General features: G+C 39.7%; 1 protein-coding gene across 1 annotated transcript in view; it reads left to right on the top strand.

Annotated features, from left to right (window-relative positions):
* The window catches only part of klf7a (Kruppel-like factor 7a), a 51647-nt gene extending 41549 nt beyond the window's left edge, over nt 1-10098 (top strand). Inside the window, exon 4 of the mRNA XM_005920201.3 lies at nt 4982-10098. Within this exon, the coding sequence (XP_005920263.1) occupies nt 4982-5033 (52 nt within the window). The 3' untranslated portion in view covers nt 5034-10098. The remainder of the gene's footprint in view (nt 1-4981) is intronic.
* The last annotated feature ends 12017 nt before the right edge of the window (nt 10099-22115 follow it).

The raw sequence follows: 22115 nt of genomic DNA, 5'->3' as shown, positions 1-22115 counted from the left end.
GCAATAAACAGAAAAAAAATATATAAATCAATAGTAAAGTCCTAATTTATGGTTTATTTATGTAACTAGGAATCCAAACAATCACAGGACCTCTAAAGAACAGGCACTTGGAGAAAGGGGAGAGGAAAACCACCATTTTAATAGGAAGAAACCTCCAACAGAACTATGCTCATGGAGCACCCATCCTCTCCAACTGGTTGAGGGTTAGGGGAAAGAGAAGAGAGCAGAGAGAGCCAGAACAAAAGGGGAAAAAAATGATTGAATCTTTAAATGACATCTTTTAAATGTGCACATTTAATGTTGCAAATGAGAGTGTTTTAAACCAAATCACAACCTTTTCCTAAACCTACCTGAGTTTGATGCTTACACAAACAAATACACAAACTACAGTCTCCAGGTGATTTATAACCTAACAACTTCCTGCATATACTGCTTTTAACAAGTATTTTCAATAACAGTTTGATAATAAACAGATAATGCTCCCATATTGTTTATAAACCTATAATAGAAACAGTTGTGAAACATTAGCGTTAAATATTTGCTTTTTTGTTCGTTAACATTTTAACAATAATTGTTTTTTTATGATAGTTATGATGGACTATTGCCATTAAACACTTTGCAGATCATAGATAATGTTTTGTTTGCTGTTTTAAATCAAACATCATATGAATCTCAAAGTCATGCACCTTTACACCCTTGACTGTCACCGGAAAGAGGCGATCTGTTATAATTTGACTGTGACTCTTCCTAATTAGGCACCTTGGCCTCTGTTTAATTATGAAGCAAAGGGAAAGGGCTCCTTAAATCTGGTTCCACTGACCAAAAAAACCCCCAAACATTTTAAGGCAATTATTCACTTTTTAAATGATCAGCTTGCTGCCGACACAAAAATCTTTACTCCTATTTTAATTACACCCTGCTGTCTGTCTTTGATCTGGCCCTCGCTGACACCTCTGGGATCTCTGAGCAATATTGTCTACAGGAGCTACCACAATGCAGCAAGGCATCCCATGATAAAAAGCGTGCTTTTAAAGGATTTCATCACACACAAAAAAGGAAATTTAAAAGGTTCTTTTTGTTATTGCGCTACAGAAGAAAAAATTTTAATATATATATAGTAGTACCTGCAAGGTAAATGCCGCCTTAAAATGTGCTTCCTCTGCTATACAGAGGCTTTTTGGTGACTTTTGTAGCTTTTTTTTGTATATATGTCCTTGGGTATGTGAGTGAGAACATGCAGTTATATTTTACGGTAGTAAACCATTTTATGGAGATCCTAGCAGAAACACCAAAATAGCTCTATGATGGCAACCAAACAGCAGTATTATCCTGTAAAGCTCATATTTCACAGTACAGCGCTGGATTGTTTTTACATTAAAAAGGAACTGCTGTCGTAGTTACAACAGGCACATGTAAAATAACATTTTAATCCTGCTTAAGCTTCTCTCCAGTGCCTTATTGTAATTTAACTGCAAAGTTTCTTTCATTTGCCATTAACATACGGATGTGTTTTCTATAAAATACTTTTATTTACTTTTACTTACGTGCTTACTTAAATTTATCTTCATATTTACTTGTTTTTAACTTACATTTACTTGCATGTTTTACTTACATTTGTTGCCATTCCTTCATTTGTTTCACTTACATTTGTCTTCACCCAAATTATTCTTGTAATTGTATCTTTTACATTGTGCTGACAGCCTTGTTTTAATCAATCATTTTCTTCTTTTTCTGGAAATTACATGCAATGGCATTTAATTATTCATGGAGCTAGAAATTAGGGAATAAAGATGTCATCTATTGTCAAAAACCGCTGCGAGCAAAAAACAGTGTGTGTCTTTTAAAGGACAGTGCAGTCTTTTTTGACAGTTTCAAAACTGATCACAGTGCAGGGTGTTATTGAATATATGACTTCTTGAATCATGCATAGGTTCATTATGAAAGGACAAAAAGAAATTCCCTCCTCACCTAAGGTACTTTGCCTTGATGCCTATTGAAAAGTGTGTATGCATATATGTGTGTGTGTGTCAGGGGGCAGAGGGCCATGCAGTGTCAACTTAATCAGGTCTCAGCTGGAGAGACTGTAAATACAGTATCCCTCCCCCCTGATTTCCCACCTCCCCCCGCTACCAGACCCCCCTACAGGCACATCCCTAATTTGGGCCCACCTCTGTCATGTGTCACAGGATGTCCAACCCCTCCAGCCTAACACACACACACACAAGTGCACACACACCCTGCTGAGATGAAGGAAGAGGGGAAACAGGGGAGACAGAAAAAAGTCAGGGTGGAAGATTGAGGATGGGGGAAGTTGGGGGACGAGGGAAGGAGGAGGCAGACCTACGGTGTGCCAGCTGGTGTCGTGCCCCCGAGTCGTGACTCATACTTTACCATCTGTCTCAGCGAACGCACTCACAGTGACACACACACACACACACACACACACACACACACACACACACACACACACACACACACAGAACACCCATGAATGTCTTCTGAGCCGTTCATTTATCCCACATGTGTTTGTACGGGTGCACACACTTGTGCGCACAAAGACAGTAACACACACACAGGTATGACAGTAAGACGGATGACTGGTGGCTCATCACATGTGACTCCCTCTCTTGGCCAAACACTGATTCATCAAGACGTGTTAGACAGTTCCCTCTGTCTCAGTGGAAAGAGCCAATCTGAAACCTGTGTCAAAAAAAAAAACAAGGTAGGAAAGGAACATCTTCTAGAAATTCATGACATGAAGGCATGAAGTGATAAATGTTAGAATCTGAGTTCAAAGAAAGACTATGGTATGTTACGATTGAGCTATAAAAATTCTTAAATTAACAGTCAAGGTTAAATTACCTCACATCCACGGCTATCATAAACCTCAAAAGCCTTCTGACTAATATTTAGAGGCGGCGTCTCTAATGGCAAATAGGAATCACACTGCATAATCTTTGGGAAAACTGCCCTGCTTCTTACTGGATTTATTACCTCAGTAAACACTTCTTTCATGTGTTTGTAGTCTCTAGTATCAAGTCTTATTCTGGACAGCATTGTTCTCATTTTTAACTCATTTGGTCATAGAACCGATGGGCTTGTGCAATGATGAGGCATCCATCATTTATCTGTACCTGTGTTCAAAGCAATTGCTAATTCTCCTAGAGAGGTGTCAGATTTTAGATGATCAATGTGTGCATGTTTTTTTTTTACTAAGGCAGAGGTGGACAATGAATTTCCCCAGTGGGCCACATTAGAAACTGGGACTGTTGTGGAGGGCCACACCAATAACCTGAACTCAGTCAAACTCGGTATTAATTTTATCCCTTTGTAAGCTTGTGGGCACGACCCTCCACAACAGTCCCTGGTTCTCACGTAGCCTCTCGGGAAAATTAATTGCCCACCCTGATTGAAGGGGCCTCACCCAAATTTTGCTCAGACGAGTGTAAGCATTAGAAACTGGGACTGTTGTGGAGGCCGGCGCCAATGAACAAAATTCTGCTCCACATTAAATTTATCTCTCTAAAAACCTATTGGTGTGGTCCGGCCCTCCACAACAGTCCTAGTTTCTCATGTGGCCCTTTGGGAAAATTAACTGGCCACCCCTGACCTAAGGATTCTTAATTCAAATCATGCTCATCATCAAGGTCATATTGGCCATTTTACGGGAACTTTTTATCAGTTGATTTTAATTCTCATTAGTTTGTGCAATATAGCCAACCAATAGCAACAAAACTTATAACTTGAGCAAGAAGAGCTACTACCACGTGGATATTCTGATTTTAATTATGGTTCCAGGCTATTCTTTAAGATGTAGCTACCTTCTGATTGACAACTTGTTAATGAATGGTCATGCAGTGGTTTTTCAGTCAGATCCAGCCCATGCTTGTGATGTTTCTTCAACTGGTTGCACCCTGTCTGATATGTAGATGGTGTCAAAATGCTGTATAAATAAGAGTGTATTAGCTATGAAACACTTTCAATATTTTCCTTGAACCTTTAGTGTCATACTCATCTGTAACGGCTGGGAGTGATGCACTTTAACACTAGCGTGCTGTGGTTATTTATTCTGTCATAACAAAGGGACATAAAACAGCAGCTATTTTCTTAAACTTAGCCTTTCTTCTGTTTAGAGACACTTCCTAAAGCATTAGAAGCTTTGAAAATTCTGCAAATTGGAAGCTGTTTGTTTCTTTTTTCTGCACAGCATTAGTAAATTTATCCACTTTACTCAACTCTAAACCAGCCTCCGCCTCCATCCAAAATATTTCTCACACACTAATCAGCAAAACATCCAACTTCCAATTATCTAAAAGAAAGCAACACTTTCTTTTTGGAAAGCACTGCTTCTCTGGGGAACGGAACTGTAGTGTTAGTTCAGCGAGCATGCCATAGAAACGCTGTTGATCTGGAGATGAAAAAGTAGGTCTCATAATGGCTGCATCTGTATGTAAGCAAGTGTGGCATAAACAAAACACCAGCTGAAAGCATATATTATGTCAGTTTGTGGCAATCAGGTTGAAATAATCATTAGTAAAAATTATTTTTAAAACCCTCCCGGAAAAAAAAAAATAGGCCGACGTACTTCCAGAGCAATTCCATTTTTCACTCTGCAGCTACGCCCCAGCAATTCTGCAAGCCTGATTTCAGATGAGAGGCTTTGATTCATCTAATTTAGCTATCGTTTTACAGCACATGTTTTGCATGCTGCTCCTCCTCCCCACCACTACCACCACCACACTGTTTCAACAGATCCATCTGCGGGCTCTCTAGTTATTCATGCCGCAGCTGAAGTCATTAGGAGTGCTGCTGAAAATGCTGATTATGAATTAGTTACACATATACTAATTGCGTGTGCATTAGTGGCTCAGCACTCACTAGCTAACAGCAACATTTAGCTCAATCGACAAAACAAACTTCTTCCCCTTGCATTGGTAACGAGCTAACAAGCTGTTCTCTGTTTCTCTCTCTTTGGTTGCAGGTGTTTCTCGCGGTCGGATCACTTGGCGCTACACATGAAGAGGCACATCTGAGAGATTCGGGAGAGGTCAGCGGGAGAGTGGATGGAAGAGAGAGGAAAAGGATGGAGGCAGAGTGGAAGAAAGAGAGGAAACGTCTGCAGAAAAATAACACCTTGGATTTCAGAGAGAGACAGCAGGACGGATTGAAAAAAAAAACAAGAAAACACAAGATCTGGTCTTTCTCGACTGGAGAAATTGAAACCACACAGGGACTACAGACAGAAATACAGGCAGACAGACAAACTGATCCTAAGTGGCTCTGTCAATCTGTGCACGACCAGTTGGTCCATGATTCCACGGTGACACATCTTCACCTCACAACCATCCCCCCAACTCCCCTGTGTCGTTTTGTGGACTATACAGACGCTCCATCCCACCCTTCATATGTGTCTCAGAGGGGATGTGACATGACGAGCGGTGGGCCACGTGCCTGTAGTTGGCAGCTTTTTATTTCTCACCCTTTGCAGTCTTTGCCTTGCTGTGGTCCCTCTGTGAAATGCTTCCAGCCCTGTTCATGCAGCAGTGCTCCACATGCCAGCTAGGACACCAATGCCAAACTGGACCAGTTGTACTGTAACTCTGGTGTACTGCGAGGAGTACTACTGTTACAACACATATTATTGAAAAGAAGAGTTCATTCATTGTCAATAGCAGTTCAGCCAAGCAAGCGCAAAGGCTGACTTTCACTCCCTCAATACTCGCCACACCCTTTAGAATTCACCATTTCTTATATATCCAACAAATATTTGATAGTTTTCATCGAACATCTGTCTTATCTGCCAACTGAATCCATTCATAAATCCCTATGACTTCATGGCATATGAGCACTTGCTTGAATGGAGCGTTCCAATAGATCTCGAAGACTTGAAAATGGGAGTGTGCCCCACTGATGTGCTGTGAAGACTGACTGAGGTCATGTAGGCGGTTAGCTTGCTCTATGAACTTCCTTTTACCGGTTACGACTAGGCAAGGCTAACTTACCTACACTGTTACCTACACTGCGAAAGACTCCTAGAACATCAGCTGGAACTGAGTGGTTCATGAGATGCGAGATGGCTCTTAGGAGTGTTTTTCCTCTCTGGGATCTTAGCTCTAATGAGTTGTTGTCAAAAAACTGTTGCGCAATTGACTCTGTTGGCAAACTTTTGTAAAAATTTATCCACTGTCTTGAACCGGGAATTAATTAGGGACTCAACAAACGCTGGCTTTCACGTGCCAAATGAGCGTGGACAGCCAAATGCACAAGTTGAAGCAGCTAGCTTGCTGCGATAGCACACTGAACACAAACGAAAATCACTATGTACGTAAAGGCTATTTTATTTCTAGGAAATAGTTCTCCTGTTTTTTTGAAGAAGAAAAAAAACAGTTAAAAAAGACAGCGTTGGAGAATTCACTGGCAGCCAAAAAACAATTAAACAAAAAAAAAATCCTCTGCAGTAGATGCCCAAAATGATCTCTTTGCACTTGAGAGTGATTGGCAACTAACTAGCCACTAGGTTCTGTCCTTTTCATACCATCCTTGCATACTACTTTTTCCAATTTAGCAGCTCTTAGCCTTTTGAGAAACAAATAATTTAAAAAAAAAAGCACCATTTAACAGCTCTTTAAACATGGCCCTATGCAGAACAAAGGACATTCCTGATCAACATGTAGGACTGAATGCAGATTTCTACTCTGCCAGAAATAGAAGAACTTTTTGGAAGAAACAAATTTAACATGTTGCTGGGCCCAGAGGTGTGGTTGGTAAGATCATACAAGGCACCATTTGTATTTATACTTTTTTACTGTTAAAATGAACAATGGGATTTGGAAAACTAGCTAGTCACACCTGGTAACTTTTACTGGACCACTAAGAGGTCATGAGTATGGATTTCCAGTGGGTCTGGAGTGTGTTAGGGGAGGATCGGATCTGCTCAGTCAGCAATGATAACTGCCCCATCAGCTCACAAAACTGCAGTGGAGTGAAACCCACACGCACAAAGAGACACATACATTCACTCTGAGAAAACTGGAATTATCATCTGTCCTGTGTGACCTGACTTTACTTAGATACAACCAAGACTGATAAAAAGGTCATAAATGTCTTCGTGTCGCAGATGAAGGTAAACACAGAAGAGAGCTTGAACAAAAGTAGACTGTGAAGATACTGACGAAACTTTACTGAGGACAGTTGCGTCAAAGCGTAAATTCTTTATTTTAAGACTTTAATTTGTGTGCTTCGCTTTGAAGCAAAAGTTAACCTGCATCTGTTTGCATTTTGGAATAAAATACACAACATTTACTTTCATCTGTTACACCGGAGGCACATAACAGTTTGTGCATTAGTGCAGTCTAGCTCAATATTTTCTAGACACAATATAGTAGTGGCTCTGAAGGTAGATACAGCGTCAATAACTCCTTCACGTAGTGAACTTATTCTAAATGTGGAAGCAAGTCTGACATTTATTTGTTCTTGAGCAAATACCTGTCAGATAACTTGTTTTTTCTCTCTCCTGTCTTTGCAAGGTCCATTTGCAAAGACAAAAGAGACTGACCACTTAGTTTTAAGGAGGCCAAGATTTTTCGCAGGCCTTCCAGATTGAAACTACTGTTAGTATTTAGCTGTGTCTCAACTTGCATACTTCCATACTTGCTGTTTGCAGGTGTGTTCCTTGAGGAAAATCCATTAGCTAAGTGAGGCATGGTAAAATGCTGCTATCCACTTGTTAAGTCCGACATTATTAGCCATTTCCAGGTCTAAATGCTGCTTCCCTTCCCAAAACACCAAGGCACCTTTAGAACAGTTGAAATTCTTTCAGCTCATATAAAAACAATTACTATGGCTTTCTTTCAAGTGTAACAATAAAGATTCATGTCCAGCCATCCATGAAAAGAGGAGTTAGTAACTTTAGCAGGGTTAGATGTTAGCAGGAAGTTAGCGGACTACATATAACATGCTCTAACTGAAGTATTCTAAAAATAAATAAATAAATAAAAAGACAATAATGCTATACATTTGGACAACAACAAAGATGGAATACTAAATAGTAGCAATGTTTGGAGAGTTAGAGACATTTGACTAATGGGATAAATGGATATTTGCACATAATAAGTGCTACCTGGTGGCTAGCTGCAGAGCTATAGCTAATACAAATGCAATAGCACAGGGAAGATGATGGATTTAAACTGTTCTCCGTGTTGAGGAAGAAGGCAAGAAGCTGTCCACAGCTCGAGGTTAGTTATTTTTTTTGCTGTGTGGTTTAGCTAAAAAAAAAAAATCTTGGTCCTAAGCTTAATATAGTCACTGAAATCTGAGCTAGCCTAAGAGTGATTCTTTGGGTTATAGTGCACATAATGAGCTTTTAAAAACTGAGCTTAAAGACGTGATGCACATGAATATTTCTAATAAAAAAAATTTAAAAACAGCTTTTTTTTCTATTAACTAAAACACAGCACAAAGCATTACGGCCTCAGACAATGCAGTAAATGCTTGGACCTGGAGACAGGGTTGATACGTCGTCACTTAACTAGCAGATTGTCAATTTATCTTCCTGCATGGAAAATTACTAACATAAGTATCGGAATTGAGACACAGATTAGAAAATCATGAATACTGGAAGCATTTTATATTTGGAAATGATGATTTGGAAGTCTTTCATTTCGTCTAGGCTAGCAGACCCAAGTTTTTCCTGCTTAGCTTCTCTCCTCATGTGAAGATGAAATGAAGAATTCAAGTTTAACCTGTGGGTTAAAATTGTATCATCGATGGCAGCTCTTTGTGTGCGTATTTGAGTATTTCAACAGGGTGTTGAAGTGAACTGTTTCAAATGAATGGGAAAAGGGGGATTTATTAATTTATTCTTAGATTTTTATTTTGTTTGGTTTTTTTGTGTGTTCACGCTCCTTACTATTCAAGGATAGCGGAATATTTTGGACTGAAATTTTAAGAGTTTAAAGATATGGATCCCAATGACAGGACAGTTTAAAATTTTGCCTGACTCTTGTTGTGAGCTGACAGAAACATTTTTTCTCTTCATGTATCTGCCGGGAGCTCGAGAACTGGGATTTCAAAAGTGAATGTGTTTTCTTGGAAAGGTCGTTTCATGTCGTCTCTGAGGATGCGGTTCAGTTCTGTGTCATCTTAATGAATGATTGTTAATTCTGCCGTGCCTGTGTTTTTCTTCGTCCGTTTGTATTTGCACTCTGAATTTTTTGGAAAGCCCACTTGCATATCTGCTGTTTTCTGTCCGCTTGTGCACCATACTTCACACGACGACCCCTCGGTGATGAAACACTGGTCACGAAAGTCTGTATAGTAGCCGTTTTTTTTTTAGCACAAAAGGTACATGCATACACGCTTCACGGATTCACATACATTGCAGATGTGCAGACAAACCTATACAAGCCGCATGCCTGCAGACACGCTTGGGCGCATCCACAAATGCGCAAAATATGTACAAGCACATCTCGAATCCACGCACTCACAAAAACACATACAGACACAAACACCTATCCTGCGCTCTCCTTGTGGGTTTTTCCTACACCTTGTGAGAGTCGGAGATCCAGACTGCAGCTCTTGCTCTCAGCAGAGGGGGGTGCACACGCATTACTATGTGTGACACCACTTCTGTTTCCACCAGGTCTGAATTTTAAATCAAACACACCCCCGTTTTTCTACCAGCATTCTCTCATCACTTCCCCCTCTTCCTCCTCCCCCTCCTCCTCTTTGCCTCCCTACCCCCTTCCTTCCATTTTCTCAGATATGATCCCTTTCAACTCCTCTCCTCTGTCCAACCCCCCCACCCACCTGCCTCCCAACCACCCTTCCACCTCCACCTCCCTTCTATTTTTTCTCCTCTGTTCTCTTTCTCCTTTTCTTTCTCTGTAAAAAGTGTTTCAAATTTATCATTTGTATATTATGATGTATGGGTACGATAATGTTCTTTATTATGGAAAAATGAGAAAGATTTATTTTTGTTACCGGTTTGTTTCATAATTCCTTTTTTAAATTGGTATTGTAATATCTCTATGCAAGGAACTGTTCGGTGAATCGTTTTTATTTAAGAATGTAATTATGTGTAATAAATGGTAGAAGCAGTTTGGCATGGAGTATTCATGGTTCTTGGGTGGTCTGTTAATGGCAGTTTCATCCTGTAACAATATGTACCTAATCATCCATCTTCACATAGAATATTTTATGATTTCTTATCAAGTCTCAATCACAGAGCCATTCAGATTGTTAACAATACGCTCCTAGAGGACGTTCCACAAACCCTTTCGCTTTTTCTTCTGCCCGACCAGAGAACTCGCAGGGACCGAGTGATTTGGGTTTGCTGCAGTTAAACCAGCTCAGTAAAAGTGGGCAGGTGATTTCATTTACATCCTCCTATTTCTGCTATTTGCAGTAAACCACCCTTGGAAGAGTAAAAAGGGCTCTGATTTATCGTTTCTTTTGATCAAACACGGGAAATGGACCAGAATACCTTTACTTTGCCTCAGTGCGCACTCTCGTTGTCTCCCTGCGAGGAAGCTACAGCATGTTAATTATATCTGGTACCAACCAAGGTGATGACTTATCCGCTATTCCTGCCTTTTGACCATGACTAGCTGATAAAAGGCTAATCGAATAACTAATGGCTAATTAGGGAGTAATTACTCCCTGGTAAATGGCCCTATGCAGCGTATTAATTCTCCTTGGGTCTGGCAGTGAGAAACTCCCATAAGGTTTTTTGTTTCATTTAATGCTTCCTAATTGAAATGGGCACCCTCATCAAGAAGCTTACATGTATCTGTCGAACTTAATGTTCTTTTATCTTTAATTACAGACAGGCTGCATATTATCTACCTAAATATACCTACTATGTCAATCGCAGAGACACATTATGAAATTAGAAACGATAGAGTCATTTTTCAATAAAGGTCGCACGTCCCCTGAATGGCTTTCAATCGTCATTTTCATTCCCCATGATGGAAATGAGGTTGTATGTGAGTTCACAGCAGAGCTAAATGGTCAAAATGTGTTCTGGCAGGAAAGAGACCAGAGAACCACATTCACACTAGCACATATATTCATAAAAGCACCATCATACAGGGTAATGTTATTGTTGTAGGGCAATGGGCAAAATTCTTTCGGTGCGTTTAACTCTCAATTACGGCAAATGTCCGTAGCAGCTTGGCAGGGCTAAGATGTTGATTTTTTCACAGCATTTAGCTGAGCCTAACAAGAATGTAATGGGTGTTAAACAAATTAAAAATTTACTTTATAACTTATTGTGGGAAACATGAATGACTGGATTTCTTGGCAATCAAAGCCATTTCACTCAAAAGCCATAAGTCCCATTTCCTCCCCCCATTTTTACACTGATGTTGTGCTATTGCCTTAAATTGCATGTTGCCTGATTTAGACCTAGAACTGGTTACAACACATTTCTACCACCGGTGTCAATGCCAGAAAGCTGGTAATGGCAATGTAACACAAAACTGTTGGCCATAACATTGGAACCACCAAAGTCAGTGGCTATGGGAGGTAGTACCTAGGTGCTATGTGCAACCACAAGAAACTCCCGAGGGATTGCAGACAAGGTGAACAGAGCCTGGTGTTAGTAATTTTCTTCAAATTAACTACTATTTTTTTATAGTAACAATACATAATTTTCAGTCCCAAATTGTCAAAATGACAGCTTGTTCGTCAAAAGCACCAAGAAACAACTTGCTATGCACCTGCACCCGCACTGTGTACGTGAAAAAGTTTAAAAACTGGCTGATTCAACACCAGAGCCACTGATATCAGTGAATATGGGAATAGCTACCATAAAACCAAGACCTTCATAGATGCAGACGCACATAAAATGACATAATACAAACCAATACTACGTAATATTTTGTTCAGAATCTAAAATTGGGGATGCTTCTTAAAATGCATGAAGGCTGAAATTTCACCAAAAAAGCACTGACACAATGTCGATGGAAAACATATAAAAACCTGGTACTAGTGCCTAAAAGTTGCAGTGGCATGGCCACAATCACAAAATTGTTCCCCCCATATTAAAGCCACTAACAACAGTGGCTGTCTGGAAAGACTAAAGCAAGAAATATGCAGATGATTTGCACATTAAGCCCCAGATTCTGTCTTTCATAATCCTCTTCCTATAAAAATGACCCCAACTACTGCTGTTTAAGGTTTGTCTTAGCCTAACTTAAGCTTTTGCCCCATGAGTAGTGTAAGACAACTTGACAACTCCCTGCTAGTGCACTCAAATATGGGTGATCTCCTGCAAATCCCTCCAGGAGGGTCAGTGTTCCGTGTGTTCCTTGGACATTAATTCTTCTTTTTTCCCTGTGGATTCCAGGTCATGCCCTGCCTAGTAATGTCTAGTGATGTTAGGCTTTCTGAGGTGTGCCCAATCCAGCTCCACTTTCTTCTAAAGATCTGTGTGGCTGTTGGTTCCTGATTTGTTCTTATCCACGGTCTTTTATTGACAGTCTTCTCTGGCCACTGGATCTGCAAGATTTTGTACAGACATCTGTTGGTGAATGTCTGTAGCTTGTGGAGCATTAAAGACTATGTAATACTGAGTGAAATCTTGGTTGTCTCTTAAAAAGCAGCGAGACAGTTTACTTGGGTTTGGGTCTTATAGACCTGGGATGCCAGCCTAGTCTATCTCCTGACATGTAAGATTATCTTTCTGCCAGTCTGATTCCTGAAACAAGTCAAGAAAAATGCCTGAATGGAATCAACCCCAATGGCATTTTCAATAAGTACTGCAAAAATATATTCATAAATCCATACGCACACAAACAACCCTTTTTCAACTCAGTCCCATAGATTTCATTTCGTTCACAAATGCAAAAATCCAATCCACTTCATGTTTTACTAATCCCAAGTAGTTCACTGAACAAAAAACCCCTCAACTTCTGGGTTTTCCTGTCAATCTTGTGTCAATCCAAAACAAAAAGTGTGCCTGAGATTTCCACAAAATATTGAAGCCAACAAAAACAAGACACAAAATAAAGGCAAGCAGTCAACCAGCTCAAGAAGGATCAATCAGCTGGTTGGACTTATGGCAAATAGGTTATTTTGATTGTTCACACTCTTGGTTGTTCAAGTGTGAGTAATATTGGCGGAAAAGTAAGAGAACCAACAAACCCAGTAGGATTCAGTCTCTGTGGATCACGAATGCATCCATCCAATAGTTATTGAGATGTCTCTTTCTGAACCAAAGCAGTGGCTTGACCAGGAGAAATATCATATCATCCCTCAAGCCATGCTAGAGGCTAAGAAAAGGATTCACACTGGAGCCTAATCTGATGGACCCAATGAAATAGCATTAAAAAATGGCTCACAATAGCCCCAAACCATGTCAGATCACACAGTTAGAATTGAAAATCCAAAATTAAACAACCCATTCCATGTATTTTCTGCTTTCCTGATAGCACTTGACACTCAGTGAATACAACGGAATTAATGCAGACACAGTGTGGAAAGAAGTGGATTTGTTATCCAGCTAATTACACCAGGGATGCCAAGCAGAATAATCTGAATAATAGGAAAACTGAGTTGATAAACAGAGCTGCTGAATCCTTGATTATGTGTATTCACTCACCCTGTCCCCTCACCCTGTTGCATCAAAGATAACATTTATCTGAATCAGGAAAAACTATAGGATCACATCACCCATGATAAAAGCTCATCTTATCCTAAATATGGATTTCAATCTATAGTAAATATGTGAATAAACAGTAAATGCATCAGAATTTAATAAAAGGTGTCGACCTTTTTATGTGCATACACCTTTTCGTACATGCATCATTGACGACCGCATGCTTTGTGTGAACAAAAGAGCTCTCTGTTTTTGGTTTTCCCAGGTATCAGGCAGGTAAATTATAAATTATTTGACAGACGAGGCCATTAAGGTTGTAAGAAAAGGCCTAGTTCTGAATTGGAAATTAAACTTAAAATGAAAAATGTATCATTTAACGATAAAAAATTCAAACCACATAAAAAAAATCCGCTTTTTAAGCATACTGTGTCATTGTTCAGCACCCCACAGGCGTACGACTGTGCCCTTGAATCGTCTATATATCTCTGCTCTGCTATTCACCCACAAAACACCTGAGCACATTTCAGAAACGCTGTCTTTGTTTTATATACAATGACTGAGCCATGGTTCCCACCACTGAAAGAGGGTATAAATGGTGTGAAGCACTGAATTGAAGCATCTGTTATGAAAGAAACCTGAATTCTTTAGGCAAGGCAGTGATTCACCTAACCAGTAGAATATAAAGCCCCCTTTATTTTACATAAGGTTGTGCAGTAGGAAATTTCACAGAGGGAGCTGCCAATGCCTGTGGGTGTCTTGTAGGTGTCTGGCAGCCATATAGTTATGTTGTTGTCACATCTGGCAACGTAGAGATGCCGGCATACTGAGAATCTGCAACAAGTTTAAAGCCTCCCTCATCCTGTCGTAATCCATGCTCCAATCATCAGTGCTATCTGCCACTGTCTCCAGTGATAACAAGAACTCCTTAGTAAGATCATTAACTACTCAGCAGCTGATATCCATGAAGTCAGGCTTCAGTCTTTAGTTTCAAATTCAAGAGCATCAAAAATCCAAACAACGCTTTTGTCCTAACAGTGTTTGTGAGTCGTGGATTCTTTGGTTCCATGCCATGGACAGGCAAGCTCTTAGGTGTTTCCAATTATTGGGAATATGTCGAGGTGGCCCTCTGTAATTAAAGCCTAATCATGCTGGTGGATTCAGAGAAGCATCCTCATCAAGCTTTCATTACTATCCCTCCTTCTGATGCCTAGCAGCAACCCAGCCCCCTTTAGGAATGCTCAGATGGCCTAGTGCCAAATCAAATCAAGGTATTTTTTGGCTTTAATTTAAGAAGGCATTTTTGATTTTCTAACTACAATATATTGGGGGAGATTGGAGGGGGGAGGGGGTAATCCCCAGTCTCCAGTCCTATTGTTAGGCTCTAAAAGCAATTTTCTAAAGGTTCTTTGAATGCAATTTTGGTTGATTCTTCTGTCATATTCTTTCAATCTGACAAAATTCTTTAAACTAATTGCTTCATCCTTTGAACAAGTTGCACAGGCAAATATGTTCTCCCAATCATACACAAATATGAGCCAATAAACCAACAATGTGAACCAATAAACTACTTTTGATTCAGTAAAAATTTTGTTTATCCAATGTCAGCAAGCACTTGGGGACAGTGATGAGGAAGAACTCCCTTTCAGCAGGAAGAAGCCTCAGTTAGAACTTGGCTCAGAGAGGTTTGTAGAGCAGAAAAAAGTAAAAAGTATAGAGTTGTCATTTTCCTATAACAATGAACATTATTAGTACGAGTACAATAAGTTCATTTACTAGCTGTATACTGGAGCCTAATCAAGGACATAAGGCCTCAGCCATGTAGACCTAAGGACCTGTTGGCAACTATCTGGCAACCACTGGTCAATAGGGGAGAAAAATATATATATTCCCAGATTGGTTGAGAGTCTGCTGACAGTGGCTGTCAAAACAGTTGTCAAAGCTCCATTCGTGGAGGTCTAGAAACCAGTCAGCAACCTGCCGGTAAGCATTAGTCACAAGGAAAGAGCATGTATTTAGTGACTAGTTGGTTGGTTGTTGCTGGCAGTCTCTAGCATCAAATTGGTTGCAAAGAGATACATGATGCTGCACTGAAAACCTCCTTCACATTGCTTTGGTTGCTAGCAGGTTTCTGCAGAAGATGCCTGTTTGTCTGCAAACACTCATAAACTGTCAAACTAGCAATCAACCAGCAGAGAAACTGAAGAATCTACTATTGTGACCAATTTCACAGAGCAACAGCCACCAACCACTCACCAGCCAGTTAGGAAAGACACATTTTTCCGATCGACCAATCTCTAGGCCTGTGTGACTGAGGCCTAACATTCACATTCACATCTACACCCCCAGAGCGAGTTGGTGCTCGGCTGCATCTGCATTTGATTGATCACTGGGGGGACTGTTCAGCTCTTCGCCCTTTCGCTTATTTGGCTTTTCATTTAGATATAGAGCTGATGTCTAGGCTCATTAAATCAGCTGTGTATGGGGTGACTCGATGACTCTAGAAAAACATTTAAACAAACCGTGGCTGATTAAAAGCTGATTCTCTCGAATGATTCAGAAGCTCAGCGGCGTATTCCTTGCTATTGGGTTTCACTGCCCACTATTTTAGGCTAAAACTATTGCTTCTGAGATGAGCTCAATTCATGAGTTGCCACCAAAATAAACACTGTCAATCTTTGCAAGATATATGCAACAATAGCTCTTTTTTTTTCTCTCCCAGAATGGTATTGCATTCCAGCCCGGGCTGTATAATATGCATGAGTCTGTACTTGTTTTTCCCTTCCAGCTTCTAAACGCTCTTCCACTTCAGAGAGAGGTTCGAATGAGACTACCGGTGAGCTCTTGTGTTCGGAGAGAGAGACCGAGCAGCTGGATAGGCTGGTGGCCTTGTGCTCTGAGACAGCTCAAATACAGAGTCATATGAGAGCACCTGGCCCTTCTATAAGCTGCTTGTTTGACAGACAGCACAGACACCTGGAAGCCCAATGAGAGAGTGCAGTGTAAAAGCCACTGCTGCTCTACAGAGCCATGCATTATGCAGGAAGCTCTCTCTCTCTCTGTTTCTCTCCCTCTGCCCTCTGCTCTGCGGTAAAAATAGATCAGCAGACCTGAGCGTTCAGCTCTTTTTTATGCTTCTCACTTTTACTTGGATCTCACCAGGTGCGTGGCTCTTGGCTCCCTGCTCGCATTTCTTTGCCTGAATGTTTGTGTATCCGTGTGCGGGTTTAAACACGCACGTGTTTGCACACTCTTTTGAGAGTGTGTGCATGCATGTCTGCATGTCAACCAGGGCTGTTTTATCAGTTTTCCACTGAACTCGGCTTTCAATAAAAGTGGGATATTAGTCTCACACTGGTATTTCCAACCATTGTGGTGGGGAGGATATTATTTGGCAGTCACAGGTGGCGTGGCATTTGTAAAACCGCCGATAAAGCCTACACTGCAAGACCAAAAGTATGTGGACATGGCCAGGCTTATTAGTTTGGGGCTAGTGGGGTCCCTTGCCAACATGAAAACAAAGTTAGCTTCATAAAGATGTGTCTTTTCCAGTTTGATTAGCCTGCACACAGAGCACAAACTATAACCGAAATCTAGCATCTGTGGAAAGAACTGGAACATCAAATATGAGCCTGGACCTGATCGGCCTCATCCAACATCTGCGGTAGGAAATCCCTGCAGCCACATTCCAAAACACTGCAGCGAGCTTAGCCATTAAAAAGGTTATGAACTGTAATAATTTTGATGTAAATCAAATTAGCTTTTTACGTTTATCCCCATTTTGCATCTGTTGGAGTACAGATGGAGCCTTTAATATGAGACATCTTCAGAAACTGGCTGTACATATCTCAGTCTTGGGGTGTTGTGTTGGAAAGATAACAGTTATTTCCGCAACTTTGAGTTTCTGATATTTTTAGATTCAACGAGAACACTACAAATAATAGATTAAGAATAATAGTGCATTAAACATTTAATACATGCATGTAAGTATGCATAAACATCCAGCCTGCATAGGCATGTATAAAAGTCCCCTGCTGCTGAGCGCAAAGGCTCCCTGAAGATCATTGATCCGTGTCAGTGACCACAGTGATCTCTGCCTTCTCCCTGATTGCCATTCTACTGCTAATTAAACAGTCCTGCTTAACGAGTTCACGTTGATAACGAGGTTGGAGGGAAAGGTCACCCTGTCACGCTCACTTCAGCTGGACACCGTCAATAAAAAACCCTACACAGAGGTAATCATCCAAAAGTTAAAGAAAGGCAAGAGACTAAGAAGCAGAATGTGGTGGTGCAGACTTACGTCGGCCATCAGAATTTGATTGGCTTGAAATATCACTTATTGATGTGAGGGAGAATACTGTTCAGCAAATACATATTTTATCTCTTTTAGCCATACGGTTACTAGTTTTCTGTGCTTCCTTTCATTATTTTAATTCTGTGCCTTTGAATGTTAATCCTTTGAAAGAGTATTTAGACCATCACAGAACACTAAAACTCTGCAGTGAAGCTCAGACTAATGAAATTCATTTTGCGCATTAGCAGCACTTTGTGATGTAATATAATGGCGACTATGTATGTTTCTTTTCCCATTATCTATAAATTTACATAACACATAACTGTTTTGTTTTTAATCTACTTGAATCAAAAAGATTCTTAACACGGCACATGATTTAATTAATAAGTTTGTCTTTTTTTTCTTTTATTATTTTATTTGATGGTCACACATCTGTATGTTCTCGGAAACTTAAATCAGCCAGCAAGGTTGCTCTTATATATTTAAGGTTTTTATATATGTAAGGGTTCATTTTATCTTGGAATAAATTAAGATAATCTGACAGTAAATGGCAGAATCACAGACACGTCCTGTAGACGTTTTCTTTGTGTATCTCACAAGCTAATCTTCACTGTGGTCCCTCTTTCAACCTCTTTCAACAAGACTAAAGTGCTTTTGCTGTGTTTTTCAAGCGAGCCTATGAACGTCCATTGAGAAGCCTGGAGCCAAGCACACACTCACACGACCTATATCTACTATCTGGCCTGCGCATCATTTATCTTACAGCGGCAGAATCAGGATAGATTGGTTCAATTAGACTGGCCTTTAATGTAATCTGTTTAATCCATTTCTATCATCAAAGCCAATACCTACCGCTCTCCTCTGAGAGTGGGATTAGCTGTACGAGTGCATCTCGGAGCCAGCGTCTCAGCTATAAAAATGGAGCCTCTGAGTCAACCAGATCTCCTCAATACTTGCGATATTTGTTTTCTTTACAAGTGGCTGTTAAGAAAACAGAGTGTCTCAGTGAAGTTTTAATGGGTGAAGATTTAAGATCCTCATATCCTACCAGAGATTGCAAGCGCTGTTTGGCACAATGCCTGGTGGCCCAGTAAAAAGACAAGGAAAAACTTGGCTTCCGTTTTATTCTCTTCAGTTGATTTCATGCCTTTAATTGGGAAAAACCAGTAGCCTACAGAGCTGCCCCAAACATTCATTAAATCTGAGAAAGTTTGTGTGTAAATTCAACCTCAAAAGCTAGTGTACCTCCAAATTAGTCTTATGCCAAACACATTTTAAAATTAGATAGATACAAACTGTAGGCATTATGTAAACTTACATATTATTCCACTGTAAAAACATGCTCTTTCCATGTGAGCTAAATTTTTTTAGAATGATTTAGAATTATAAGCTAACCTAACTCACTTTGACAACCAAATGAGTCATTTTGGACACAAAGCTTCAGTTTAAGGTGTGAATTTGTAAAATTTAACCTAAATTGATATCAATAAGGTTTATTTCACAGGATATTTTAGTTTTGAACAATATTCACGCTAATCGAGCTAAATGTGAAACAGGCTAATAATCTATACAATTCAAGCTAAATTGTTAATTTTCATTCAAGTTTTTACATTATAAGAGTTAACAAGATATGAATTTAAATTTCAGTTTAAATTTCTGGTGTTTTTACTGGTTTTACAATTCACATCAATTCAGATCATAATAATAAAATAGTGGTCTATAGTCTAATAGTATAGTTACAGTGGTTTTCATGTCAAAATGTTTGTAGGGGGTTCCAAACATTGCTTTCTATAGGGTCAAAATGATTCTATTGGGAGTTCTAGTATTAGCTAATAATAAGTTGTGTTGTGATGCAATTTTGTTTATTCCACATTTAACAACATACACTATATCAGACCTTCCCAAAGTGTGGGGCCCGCCACCTAGGGGCGCAGAGCCATGCCAGGGGGGGGCGCGGGATGAAAAAGGGGGGAAAAAAACAAAACGCTTGGACACTGCTAGCACGGGCGCCTACAGAAACACAAAGCAGGAGATGAAGCATCGCTGAATATGTTTCCAAGCCAACTTCATTCTAAGCCAAAGACTAGAAAATATGGTGAAGCAAATCTTCCCTTTGGCTTCACCTGCACAAGTGCCGAGGTAGGTCTCCCCTGCAGAATTGGTTTTCCCTTCGTCGGGAGCAGCGCTGGGCTGTTTAAATCACGGACAAACAGTATCCCACATTCTTGATTTTTAGTTCACAAACACTTCTTGTAATGACTAACTACTCCTGACATTTTGGAGATATACATACTATACTATACTTTATACAGTAAAGTTACAGTGGGATACAAATAATATCAGGCTGATCCTGCCACGATTTGTTCCCCCTGTCTAAATCACGGACAAACAGTATCCCACAGCTGTTTATGTTTACCTATTTTGCACAGAGAGACATTTTTTGAAAAATGTATTGATAGCAATGTTGAATATTATTACACAGGGGGAAAAAAAAACACACGTAAAATAATCACACCGTAACATCTCTGCCTTTGTAAATGGAGGGACAGTAACTGCGCGTGTATATGTAAGCGTGTAAAACCTGCAGATAGTCAGATTAACAGTATTTTGTCTGTTAATCGCCCAGTCTGCAATTCATCTCATATAAACAATAACTTGGCGCACCGCGTGACGTGAAAAAAGGCACATACCTTTGACATTGCATGACGAACTCTGTATTCCTCATCCACACGTAAACGCAAAAAAGAAGTTTTAAAAAATCTCAGTTTTAGGTGATTCGAAACGCTGTTTACGTGTGGACGAAACAGCTGCGTTTTCAAAAATACCCGTGTAGGTGTGGACGTAGCGTAAAAGAGTTAGTAGTTTATTTTCTTACTACCTGTAATTTATTGCAGATTACTTGTATTTGCTTAATTGTTTACTAAATGTTTGAGGTGTGAAATAAACCGCAATGGAGCAAAATATGGGTGTGTGTGGTTGCAGGATGTGTTCGTGCGTGTTCACGCAGTGGGGCGCGAACATTTTTCTTGTAAAACAAGGGGGGCCCAGCAAAAAAAGTTTGGGAACCACTGCACTATATGATGAACAAAACCATTTTAGTAAAAGTCATGAAATATCAGATTGAGGATTTTTAAGGGTCTTTAGACGATTAATAGTTACTCTCATGCCAATTTTAGTGTTAAACAATAGCTAGCTATATGGGTTTTTATGATTATTTAGGTTAAAACTGCCACAAAATAATATATAAGCTTAAATAGTATTTCTTTTTTAATGCAGAAATAGGTTTCAGAATGATTAGAAAATACACAATTAAGCTAACCTAACTGATTATGCTAACACAACCGGTTCAGTATTTTGGTTCAAAAAGAGGTCACAAACCTTACAATGAACTTTCTTCTTTTGTGAAATGTAACTTGGGTTATGAGTTAACAGATGCCAATTTTATGGGCCATAAACCATCTTAAATTTAAACAACTTAAGCTAAATGGGAAGCAAGCTAACAGGCTAAAATTAGGTATATGCGCAATAAAGTTCTGCAATAAATATGCAATACATTTGGTAGATGTTAGTCAGTATTTAGTAGCAACTCAATTTGAAATAAGGGCTATTTTTTCTGGTGAACCCTTTCTTAGTTTAGTTAAATGGAAATCCCCCCTTATTAACACTTGTGCTAATAGCCTGGCTAAATTTAATCTCCAAATGGCTTCAATACTACACTCTCAGAGACTGTCACTGTTTTCATTTAGGGGTTTCCATGACGCTTCCTTTATAATAGTGTGCTGAAGGAATCATGGGTCTGTGAAAATACTTCAAAAGCCATGACAAAAATTTCCCGCCCTCAAAAATATCACGGCTTTCAGACTGTTTTCTAAATTCATGGATTCCATCCAACAGCTGCAATCTGCTTCTACCTGCTGAGATTTCCACAGGGAAGTGGGATTTTATACTCAATCCCCATCTATCCATTCCCCTACCCTGCGTGTTTCTGTACTCACGCTGTCTGAAGAAAGAGGAAATGAGTGTGTGGGTATTTACAACTGCACATACATCTATTTTTTGGTTTGAATGCATTTTTATGATTTATACGGTACATACTCATCAGCCCTTATCGCCTTGCCCATAATTCCTGCCTTTTAAAACAGATACAAATTTAGGAATTCTACACTATATAATGTGCAAAAAATATAATTTTTCTTTTTCATTTCACCTGCTTTCATGGGGGGG

This window comes from Haplochromis burtoni, unplaced genomic scaffold (genome assembly GCF_018398535.1).
Source record: "Haplochromis burtoni strain Fernald_Lab_line unplaced genomic scaffold, NCSU_Asbu1 Contig_38, whole genome shotgun sequence".
NCBI lineage: Eukaryota > Metazoa > Chordata > Actinopteri > Cichliformes > Cichlidae > Haplochromis > Haplochromis burtoni.
This window is presented reverse-complemented; position numbering and strand designations above follow the sequence as displayed.